This window comes from Eurypyga helias, unplaced genomic scaffold (genome assembly GCF_000690775.1).
Source record: "Eurypyga helias isolate BGI_N326 unplaced genomic scaffold, ASM69077v1 scaffold27169, whole genome shotgun sequence".
Taxonomy (NCBI): Eukaryota; Metazoa; Chordata; class Aves; order Eurypygiformes; family Eurypygidae; genus Eurypyga; species Eurypyga helias.
Genome location: NW_010270512.1, coordinates 1 through 12,259, shown reverse-complemented (window position 1 = coordinate 12,259; position 12,259 = coordinate 1). Strand labels below are relative to the sequence as shown.

Below are 12,259 nucleotides of genomic sequence, written 5' to 3'. Positions count from 1 at the left end.
ACTTGGCCTTGTGAACTCCATGAGGCTGGCGGTAGCCCAACTCTCCAAAGTACATTCAGGAATAATCGTGAAAAAAATTAATGAAAACTTAGTAAGTACAAAATGGCAATTAAGTTTTTGAAAGGTATAGTAATTTCTGCAGACTGTAAGTGTCCTCTTAAACAAAGATGTTCAACTGAAAGCATAACATGAGACAAATTATTTTTTCAATATACAGTTGAACATTATAAAGACAATAAACTTGCACAACTCACTATGCTTGTCAAGCAACACCATTTCCTTTTAAAATGTGTTGTTCGAAACATAGGAATCAGATACAAAAAATGCAAAGATGACCGATTTGAAAAGGCTTCACTCGTCTACAAAACTCTTATTCAAGTGTTTTTATTATGAAAAATGTTATCAAGATCAACTAGAAATTATGTGTTCCTGATCCTGAATTCGCTAGGAATTCCTCAGCTGACCATTTTTCTCAGTCCAGTTAGGAGTGACCATCTCTACCGTGTCTCCAGGAAAAGAGAGCAGTGTCAGCAGAGAGCACGTCAGCGAAACAGCCCGACTTCATTCCTCTGCACTGCCCCTCTGAGGAACCAATGGCCACCATCCCCTAGAGAAAGATCCAAACAAATCTCCTACGTTACGCCAGGTTGACACAATGTGAATGCCCGGCACAGCATCCAAAACCCAGAAAGGATAAGAAGGGATACTCAGGCAATGCTGTCCTGAAAAACTGGTACACTAAGAACATATTTAAATGGCATCAGACTTAGGAAAAACAACTCCCTTTATGAGACCAGGCTCACTAGGAAAGAAAAGGCTAAACGGAACGCAGTTCAAACACACCTATTTCCAACACCCACCGTTGCACTTCTGGCGATGCCTGTAGCACAGCACCCAAGATAAGGAACGGCTAGTTTCAGTCTCAGCCAAATGTTCTTTCCCTTGGTGAAACATCCAGTAATAACTAAGCATTCAGAGCGTTGTTTGATACAGCAATTCCTCTCACCTCATCAGAAAGTGCTTAGCCCATCTGCCTAGGACAGCACCATAGAGGTTTCTACTGATTTCATTTGACTACAAATCAGATGCCAGATCTTTCTCACACACACACACACAAGCAAAATAATAACCTGTCTCTCTTTTGTAGGAAACTTCCTCATAGAAAAAGTAATCTTAAAAAGACTTCTGATAACAGAGAACAGTTCACAATTTAACTGAAGGTTAAATAATGCTAATGAATAAGGATTGAAATAGATTTTTTTTTTTTTAATTCCTTTTTCTTTTACAGTTTAAATGAAAGCTTATTAATTACTGGGAAAATGTAGACATTAACTTGCAAAATTAAAAAACACATAAAGATGAAAGCAGTTGTTAGAATGTAGTTAAGCATTTTAACATTACTTTTCTTCGTAAGATTTTTAAAATCAGCTCTTGGCTTTCTTCTCCAAAAATACGGATGGAACAACAACTTGGGTCATTGCTATTTCAATTTACAAAAGAAAAGTAACTTCAATTCTTTAACTTTTGTAGGCTTTCCCACTGCTTAAAAAAAAAAAAAACAAAGCAAGCCCAATGCAATAAATAACACTAATTCTTAAAACGCTATGGCAACCCATAAGGCTGCTCTATCGAGCTCTAATGAAGAGGGTTTCATCAGGAGTTGTAGGACAATTCTCCTTCTCAGTGACAGTCTCTACTGTGCCTGAAGCAGACACGATCACTACCGTTTTAGCTGCTGAAAGAGCCTTCTCTTTCTCTGCGATGGCAGCACAGACTGCCACAATTTCATCGCTTTCAAAGTCATAGTCTGGGATTGATTCTTGTGCAAGCTCTTCTTCTTTTGCCAGGGCTTGCACTGCCTCAGTCTTTGTTGCTTTCTGCTGTTCATGTAGTTTTCTTGCCCAGGAAAGGTCCTCTTTCCATACTTCAGGGTTCATTGGAAAGATGTGCAAGGATACCTGGAAACTTCGGATTGCCTATAAACAGAACAGGGAAGAAACAAGGATTGGAAACTTTAAAGCCTACATATTTCATCACAAAAATTAACAAATTATGTACATCATTGAGGAAAAGACAAAAGTCATTTTATTCCAGTCTGTCTTTAGTGGAAAAGCCCTCCCTCAGTTCCACAACAGCATTACTCACAAACACTGTGCACACAAGTGTGTGAAAGTACCAAGAATGCATGAACAAATCGTGTACCCGGCAACAACAGCACAACTAAGAGTTCACATGTCACGAAATAATTAAAAGCAAAAATAATTTTTGTTTTGATTATTTCCTCTCCACTTTTCCTCCGATCACCAGATGTATAGGAGGGCAAAAGCAGACAGATACAGCTTAAAGAAAAGGCAGGACTGGGATTTGAAACATCACTAATAATAGCTGCTATTAAACTAGTGTGCAGTCATTTCACATACAGACCTAACACGACAGCAATCCTAGCCCCATGATAAGCAGCTTCTGTAACAAGTCTGTGGTTGTAAACACACTTACCGAAATAGGCAAAAGTAGACAAACTCCCACCTGGGAGACCTGCTCTAAGAAAGAACTCCTATAATCTCATAAACCATGTCATATTAATACGACTAAGTACAGTTGAAACTGTTTCTCGTGTCTTTCCGCTTAATTGGGAAAAGTCCCACAAATACAAATAGTCAACACAGCAGTTGTTTAATATTGAAAAAAAGTGACCATCTTATCCAGCAGATGTGATACTCAGCAATAAGAAGAGATTGCTACTACAACACTGGAAAAATGCTAGACCAAGAATCAGAACTGTATTGTCTGTTTAGTTATATGAATAGCAAAAAGGTTGCGACTGACCTTACCTACTCAGAATCATAGAACCATAAAATCATAGAATCTTTTAGGTTGGAAAAGACCTTTAGGATCATCAAGTCCAACTCTTAACCTGACACTGCTAATACCACCACTAAACCATGTCCCTAAGCGCCTCATCCACATTTCTCTTAAATACCTCCAGGCATGGTGACTCAACCACTGCCCTGGGCAGCCCCGCCCAACCCCCTGCCCGGGGCAGCCCCTTCCAATGCCTGGCAACCCTTTCTGTGAAAAACTTTTTCCTAATATCCAATCTGAACTTTCACTGGTGCAACTTGAGACCGCTTCCTCTTGCCCTGTTGGGACATTTCCTGCTTGTCACTTGGGAGAAGAGACCAACCCCCACCTCTCTGCACCCTCCTTTCAGTCTGTTGTAGAGAGCAATAAGGTCTGCCCTGAGCCTCCTCTTCTCCAGGCTGAACACCCCCAGCTCCCTCAGCCGCTCCTCACAGGACTTGTCCTCCAGACCCTTCCCCAGCTCCGCTGCCCTGCTCTGGACATGCTCCAGCACATTCCTGCGGCGAGGGGCCCAAAACTGAACCCAGGATTCGAGGTGCAGCTTCAGCAGTGCCCAGTACAGGGGGACAATCCCTGCCCTGGTCCTGCTGGCCACACTGTTCCTGATGCAGGACAGGATGCCACTGGCCTTCTTGGCCACCTGGGCACAGGTGTGTATGAACACAGGCATGTGTGTATTTCACATTCATGTCTGTACGGTCATTTATGGAAGTGGCCAGCTGAGTAACCAAACTCCTGTATGACAATGCCCAGAAGCCTTCCTGTAGGGTGGGAAAATAGTGATGATATAGATTTGGATTATATTTGGGAAGAGTTCTAGAAACAAGCATACAGACTTTAAAGACACATGAACAACCATCAAATTCCATATTCTGTTGTAATTTATAAGAACTTAAAGCATGCAAATTAATTTGAAAAAAATCACAACTTTTCATCTGCATTGACAGAAACTGCCAATTCATCCTCCTGCTGGCACAGATTAATATACGAACTCTGTATGACGTGAGCTCAGCAGACAAGAGATACAAATCAGATTTAAGAAATGCTGATTATGCTATCCGTATTACTGCTGTTGTAATAGGCAGCCTTTCATTTCCAAGAAAAAAAAACCAAACTTTATTATTGGTTCACAGCCAGCTCTCAAGTGTAAGAGCATGCTGAACTTTAAACAGGAGGAGGAGTGCAGTTGAATTCTTGCAAAACAGTGTCATTTTATTCAGCTTTGCTAGATTCTAATTTCCAGGGACAGATGAGCTACAAATAAACAATAATAGTCCTTTTTTTTTTGTATTTCTGTTGAAAACAAAATATAAACAAACACTTCTGCTTTTAAGCTTTCCATGAAAGAGGTCCCCTAATTAAAACCTGTCTATATAGTTATGTTCATGCACAATAAACAGTATTAAACACAGTAATCAAATACAAGGTAATGTTTACTAAACATAGAAAGCAGCCCAGAAGAGGACTTGGGGGTACTGGTAGATGAAAAGCTGAACATGAGCCGGCCGTGTGCGCTGGCAGCCCAGAAAGCCAACCGTATCCTGGGCTGTATCCAGAGAAGTGTGGCCAGCAGGTCGAGGGAGGGGATTCTGCCCCTGTACTCTGCTCTGGTGAGACCCCACCTGGAGTGCTGCGTCCAGCTGTGGAGCCCTCAACATCAGAAGGATATAGACTGGTTGGAGCGAGTCCAGATGAGGCCACGAAGATGCTCAGAGGGCTGGAGCACCTCTGCTATGGGGACAGGCTGAGAGAGTTGGGCTTGTTCAGCCTGGAGAAGAGAAGGCTCTGGTGAGACCTTATAGCACCTTCCAGCGCCTGAAGGGGTCAACAAGGAAGCTGGGGGGGGGGGGCGGGTTACAAGGGGTTAAATTGAAAGAGGGAAGATTTAGACTACCTATAAGAAAGACATTTTTTACAATGAAGGTGTTGAGCCCAGAGAGGTGGTAGATGCCCCATCCCTGGAAACATTCAAATCCAGGGTGGCGGGGGCTCTGAACAACTTGATCTAGTGGAACATGTCCCTGCTCCTTTCCGGGGGCTTGGACAAGAAGACCTTTACAGGCTCCTTCCAACCCAAACCTTTCTACGATTCTATGATAATACTTTATTGGTATTTAAGTCTTATTTCTTGTACTATTCAGCATGAATACATTTAATCTTTACAGAAACCTTTACCACAGAGACATTAATGAAATTTTAGTATGTTTAAAGGCTCCAAATTACATTTCTCCTCTTTAAACAAAAAAAATTAAAATTCTTTCAGATATTTTCACTCTAGTTAAATAGTTTGTATGATATACTATGAATGGTAAATGTCTTCTCTATTTTAACTTAAAACTGTCAGGCTGAACTGTTCTATGGAACTTTTCTGTTCAGATTAGTTCCTCTTTTCAATACAAATGTTCTCCCTGAAAATTTATTTCCAGCAAAAGTAATTCTTCCACCTTCAAAAATGAGGTGAACACTTAGTATTTTGTGGTTCTTACATTTACAAAACTGTTTTGTAAATGGCAATTCCCAGATGTGAAAGAGTCTTTGCCTTACACCTACAGGAATTCGGTCAAGTTACAAGCCCATAAAAATCTTTGTTCCCATCTGTGAGACGATGCTAGCTTAATTCTTCTGTGCTGGAGGCTGTCCACAGCAAAAGCTTTCTGCACCACCGATGAGGACACCACTGAGTCATCACCCTGGATGACTCGGCACGTTCTCCCCGGGGCACAGTGCCTGATATCTCGCACGAGAGGCCAGTGGACATGTGAGGAGAGAACAGCAACGTAATGGCCTGCGGCAAGTGATACAACAGAATGTCCTCAGTTTCTTTGGGCCCAGGCACACATGTCTGTATGGAAGAGAGTTTCAGAGAATTTTCCATCAGCCACTGTGGCCACTTCCAAGTTTCTCTTCAAGGTGCCTCTCCCTCACTTCCACAGCTTCCTTCTTCCTCTTCTTTTGAAGAAGTTTTTATCCTCTTCTCGTACTCTTTTTCCCTTTGGTGATGTTCTCCCATTTCCCAGATCTCCTTTTGTACCAACTCACGTCTTCCCAGCCCTGTTTCCTCCCGACACTTACTGCCTGTCTGCAATACCCCTCAGTGAGCATCTCTGCAAGATGCTGCAGCATGCTCTGCGACGTCACTGCTTCAGCCTGCCTCTACCACGGAGATCTTGACTCTACGCTCTACTACATACATGGACATAACCCAGGGCGATCAAGGGAAGAACAACAACAAAAACCTATCCCATATTTACCTCTCTATTACTGAACTATACTGCCAAAATTATTACAAGAAAATTTAAAATAATGGTGAAATTCCTTTCTCCCCAGTCCCAGTCTGTCATACGCGCTGCATCTGCTTTTAACTACGCGATGTAAATGTTGAGAAGATGGGCTTCATCACCACGTCAAAGCCTCAGCAGTTCTGAGCAGCTGGCAAGAGTAACAGAAGGCACGAGCTCAATCAGTGGGGAACACTCACAAAAACTGAGCACCCCTGCTAGAAATGTAGCAGAAACGGCATGTAACCTTTTGGAGACCCACTTGCCCTTCTACTTTCTTGACTGAAAATAAAGATCACCTTTGAATAGGAGATATTTTCATCCACTGAAAAAAATCATTCAGTGCGTTATTACAACATATTTCTGACTTCCAACAGTGGTTAAAAGGCCAAAAAGATTACACTATAGTAGCTGGAGACTGCAGGAGTGACACAGGACCTCCAGGGAAGTGAGTGCTACCAGGTATTGCCTATAACTGGGTAGGACTGTTAAAAGCTGTTGAAAAGAATTAAGCAGAACCCCACTTTAGCTGGGGCTTCTCTATAGTTTAAAACTTTCCAACTGTTCTAATGAAAGATAGCAGTGTGAAATTGTTACTGCTTAAGTTGTCACCGCTAATATAGCAAACACAATCTGTAAAAAGAAACATTTACAATTACATGAGACTGACCACACTTCTGAAGTCCCTAGATTCACGTTGCAAATTTAACTTGGGTGTGCTCTTGCAAACTGATCTGTACAATCTGAGGAATTTCTGCCCTTACAGAAAGAAAGTTCTGCCAGAAAGAAAGTTCTGCCTGGTCACACTTGAGTATCATTGTTGAATTATCCTATTTAGTAAATTCAGAAAAAAAGACCAAACAGCATTTGTAAAAGCTAAATAAAAAGGGGCTCATTTATCTCACTCCTTCTGTCACAAGTTTGACAAAACCAAACCAAATCAAATCAACCTCTGTTTGCAAGAAAAAGTTTTATGCAGCTCATAGTATAAAGTACTTTCCTAAGAGTGCATGGTTCCCTGCGAAGTAATAAAAATATTTACAACAGACCGTTTGGCAGGATGTGGTAGAGCCAAAGAAACAGAAAGTTTCTTTGTTTGAGAAAACAAAGAAACAGAAGAAGCTGCTCTTGAGAAGGGTAGTAATTCCCACATCTCAAACATTACAAGAAAGCCCTGACATTTATGTTTTTTTAACATTTCTTTGTAAAAAATACAACACAGCAAAAAATTAGAAAATCATGATAATGAAAGGCTAATGGGAAAAGGATAATTAATGACTTAGATCACCTGGTCAAGAAGCCTCCACAGGTTCCATAATTATGAAATCATTTAACCTTTTAAGACTCCTCCAGTGTTAACCTTTTAAGATTCATTAAAAATTGCTTGCTTCAAAAATAAGTAGTGAAGATTATCTGCATTTTAGAATAACTCCCCAAGTCCTTCTTTGTACCTGAGAATATATTCATTAGAAGGCAGTTCAACACGCCTTCAAGACAGAAAGGCATAAAAGCAGAAACACCTAGTATTAAAGCACTGGAGATACCAACATGAGCTTACCCACCCCTGGGACCCCTACTCAGACAGACAAAATCATTCAGAGGGCAAACAAGCTGGCAATAACTGCTCCTCCCACCCTCTTCACAGACAGTGTCAACATCACAATTGCAGGATCACCCTGTAGTTGTTTTGTCAGTGTTTTGTTTCAGAAGAACAGCGTGCTTTGATGCAAATCTCTGATTGCTCCCACTTAAAATGCTTTGGTTTCCATCATGGAACAGTTTCAGACTACATAACCTAGATCCCTTTCTGATTAAGCTCGACAGTGAACTCCAAGAGAGCACCTGAAGTGCTACTCTGAAGTAAAACAAAATAGACATAAAATGAACACTGGGTCCTCAGCGCTGTTAACTCCAGATATCCACTTCTACGGGTGTCATGTGACTTGGCAATGCAGGCAAAGCTTACAGGATCTGGTGGGCAGGCCTCGTGGTATAGCTAGTATGGGTATATCAATATCCATAATTCACATTACAGTAATGAGCATTTTTTATAGAGTAAGCACCATCAGTTACCTAGGATTCTTACAGGAAATAAATATTTGACTTTCCTGAGACTAATGCATTTAAAAACCTCAGACATAATTTACAGTGACAATTTCAGACACTTTAGAAGGGAAAAAAAAATTATACATTGCAGACAGGACAGGCTATCTGCTCTTACCTTCTGCACCACAAAAGCCACAGAATGTCACCAGTTATGTGATGTGATAAAGATTAAATATGGATTTATATTAAATATTTCATGTTATTATACTGCAACAACATAAAGTAGCACACTGCACATCTGCAGCACACAGCTTTTGTCTTATGTTGTTCTCATAGTTTGGGGGTTTTTGTTTTTGTTTTTAATACTGCTCCTTACTACATTTTAAAGAGAAGCTGGTTTTGCCTGATTTGTTAAGATTCCATTATAAAAACAAATCATTCTTTTTTTATTCCTGAAAGTTTTCAGTTCAAACACTGTAACCTTGCAAAAACACTCTAAATTAACAATAAAATTATTTGTATCAAACAAGCACACAGCTACTTTTATAAGAAATAAAACTAGCATCTTCTTTATCTTAAAAACTAGTATCTTCTTTTTTCTTAGAGCTCACTAATTATTTTTCTAATAGACTTTTGTGAACATGTCTGAATTATAAAGTTCACTAACTAGCAGAAAACCATTACACTATTTATGTGATGTTATTTACAGGTGTACAGCTTATAGGCAGAGGGTGATCTGACTTGGGGGAAGAGTCTCCCCTTGCATCACATCACATAGCCAAAACAGCACAATGGCATACAGCTGCAGCTAGAAGAAAGATGCACTCCAGCTACCGCAGAGCATCCCAGCCTTTTTGTGTCTTATTAAGAAAAGAAACAACTTCAGCCACCATCTGGGGTCAAGGAGCCAGAGGAAAGGGGGGGGCCTACAAGGGTGCTGGGAGAGGACTTTTTACAAGGGCCTGTAGTGACAGGACAAGGGGTAATGGGTACAAATTGAAATCAGGGAGGTTTAGATTAGATATCAGGAAGAAATTCTTCACAGAGAGGGTGGTGAGGCACTGGAACAGGTTGCCCAGAGATGTTGTGGATGGCCTATCCCTGGACGTCTTCAAGGCCAGGCTGGATGAGGCTTTGAGCAACCTGGTCTAGTGGAAGGTGTCCCTGCCCATGGCAGGGGGGTTGGAACTAGATGATCTTTAAGGTCCCTTCCAACCCAAACCATTCTGTGATTCTATGATTCTATGAAAGCATGAATGAGCACACATGATTTGCTGCACCTGAAACAGAGAGTAGGAGACAGGAAAAACAAGATACTAGAATTTGATTAGCAGTAATGTATGAAACTGAGCCTGAGTATCAACTTGGACTTCACAGTACCTTCATTTTTAAACTATGGCGAGCTATGCTGTAGCAGTACAGTACCCAGAATGCAGTACGTGCAGTTATGTCCCCATAATTATTCTATAGCATAAAGCCACCACGTAAATGTAGTATATAACATAAAAGGCTTCTGCAAGCCCAGCAACAAAACTGAATATTCATCTACCTTGGTGTTTCCATACTTTCATCCTCTCACACGCAATTCAGAGGATGTGTCCTACAAGTTTAGCATATTAATGTTTTCCGTTTTCCTACCAGTGCTATCTCTCCTAATCCAAGCTGGGCACGTCCCAAAGTCTGCCAGGCATCCCAGGAACGTGGGTTTCGCTGGACAGCCATTTCTGCTGCATGCACTGCTGGGAACATTTCATGTAAAGACATCAGGACCTAAGACAAAAAAAATAAAAATAAGAGGAATGAGAACAGGCCAAACAAATCAGATTTAAGTTTTTTGGGACTACAGAGGCAACAACCATTGTTTCAATAACTAAGGACAGGTTCATCTCGCTCACCTTTGTCCAGTTTAAAATTTAGTTAGACTCTAATCTCAGAGAGTCACCCAGACCCATTCCATAACCCACAGAGAGAAACAGGCATGCTAGAGGTTGATTCATCTGAACTATTTAAGCAACTGTAACAGAAGTAGACTAATTGCTTCTGAATGCGTCCCTCCCGCTCCTCTCCTCCCTACAAACCATATACTCTGTAAAAGCGTAACAGAATACACTGAAGGACAAGCACACTTAAAATTAAACACAATAAATAAGCAAGCAGTGTTGAAAAACTCCTGGGATGGCTTTTTTTCTTTTTAACAGAAGCCTGGAATCCACCAAATACAGCTGCAGTGCACATGTTATAATTACAGAAACAATCCCTGTAATTCAGCATGGAAACTGCCCGTAACAATGACTGTTGTATTTGGAGAAAAAGCATTCTGCAATAGCAAAGCCTAACTTAGACATGAAGTCACCTACATGTAAAAAAAAAGCGGTTTCCGAATGTGGAAATCTCATTTACTCAGTAGTACAGGTTAGTGTCTGTTACCATGGTATTCTACTCCTTGCATTGTGATCTCCACCACTTAGCCTATAAATCACACTTAACGATACACAACGTGGCTCAAAGCCTGCCTTATTTTTCCAAGACCACCGTCAGATTGGCCCACTACCTGAAGACCTGCCTCACTGTGAGATCATGATTTCAGACACCCACATGCTATGGTGATAGATACCAGTAAAAGAAACAAACAGCAACTGCATTCCTACAGTATGATGAGAATGCCGGCCACAAGAGTGAAGACTCATGTGTGGGCAACCACTTTCATCCCAACTGACCTGCAAGCTTGATGAATATTAGAACATATTAGGCCTGTTGCCGAAGTGCAAAAAGCATTTATTTAACCTTACTGTTCTGTGATATAATAAATAGATAAATATGAGTGTGGAATATTCACTCATATATATTCACACATATATTCACTGTGGAGGAGGATTCAAATGCAATAAACTGGAGTATTGATCTTAATTAACAAGAAGTCCTTGCAAAGCACTGGGGTAAGTACAGTAAAAAACCAGCTTTACTACAGAAAGTAATCCTGTTCCCAAGAAATACAGAAAACACAGCTTCCAGTAAATCCTTTGGATCTGTACTGCTGCTGTTGTAATAAGACTGAATTTTTCTAAAGACTAGTCCTATGGCTTCTCTTTAACTCCATTCAATAAGGTCTACACTGCAATTTAGAAGTACCTAAAAATCTTTAAAAAACAACCCACAACTGTATGGCATGTCATTTTCCCTTTTTTTCCTCAACAGTTTGCAATAACTATGCTTTGTAAGCAAAGTTTGTACTGAATACTATGTACTTTTCCAAAACTTTCAGTTCAACTGATTTTTGTGTACAGTTTCTCTTATCTGCAGCAGATCCATGAATCGAACTGTTACTAGTAGACAGCTGCACAACCTACCATAATTAAGCAATTCTGCATCTATCAGCTAACTTTTACATTGACCTCTTAATGTGTTTGTTGTCATAAGAGAAAACAAATCCAAGTATACACTCACCTGAACATTTTTATACATCCTGAGTATTCAGTATTTCCTACCAGTACTTTCTATTGCAAAACAATTCCAAAATACCTACGTAAGTATTTAGGAAACCTTTTGTAGTTTTTAATTAAATTTACTGCTTTGTTTACTAAAGTGTGACCTCACTAATAAAATGTCAGTTATTCCACTTCCGTCTATTTAAATTGGTACACACAACAGTCACAGGCACCTGCTTTAAAAATGCTCTTCCAGATCATGGTTGTAATTACCGTGTTCCTGGTTAATTACGGCATCGGCTTCTCAAGGCACGTTCAAACCAACGTAAATCTGAATGTATATGCATTCTGTCCAGCACAGGTGGTTGGGTTTTTTTCGGTTATTAATAAAATTTTTTTTAGTCATTACAAAAGAATAAACTCATTAATGCACGCTGTTTTCCTACGCTTTTGTTTTCAGGTGAAGAGATCATCAAAATGAACGTATGACGGCAGACCTGAACGCGTGCAGCCTTGTCTTACGTTACTCCACCTGTGATGCTGTGACTTTAATAAAATACCTCTGCATGCTAGATACCACTGCTACTTGAAAACTGAACCAGCAAACACTCAGCTATCCTACGTCTGGGAAGTCATAGAATCATAGAA

The 12,259-nt window shown here is 40.4% G+C and overlaps 1 protein-coding gene across 1 annotated transcript; it reads right to left on the bottom strand.

Annotated features, from left to right (window-relative positions):
* Positions 1–1,498: 1,498 nt before the first annotated feature.
* TTC33 (tetratricopeptide repeat domain 33) lies at positions 1,499–9,956 on the bottom strand. The gene is made up of 2 exons (XM_010158480.1): positions 9,825–9,956; positions 1,499–1,976 (listed from the first exon to the last, which is right to left on the bottom strand). Exons 1-2 carry the CDS (start codon positions 9,948–9,950, stop codon positions 1,626–1,628), a joined length of 477 nt encoding a protein of 158 aa, XP_010156782.1. The 5' UTR covers positions 9,951–9,956; the 3' UTR covers positions 1,499–1,625.
* Between the last annotated feature and the right edge of the window lie 2,303 nt (positions 9,957–12,259).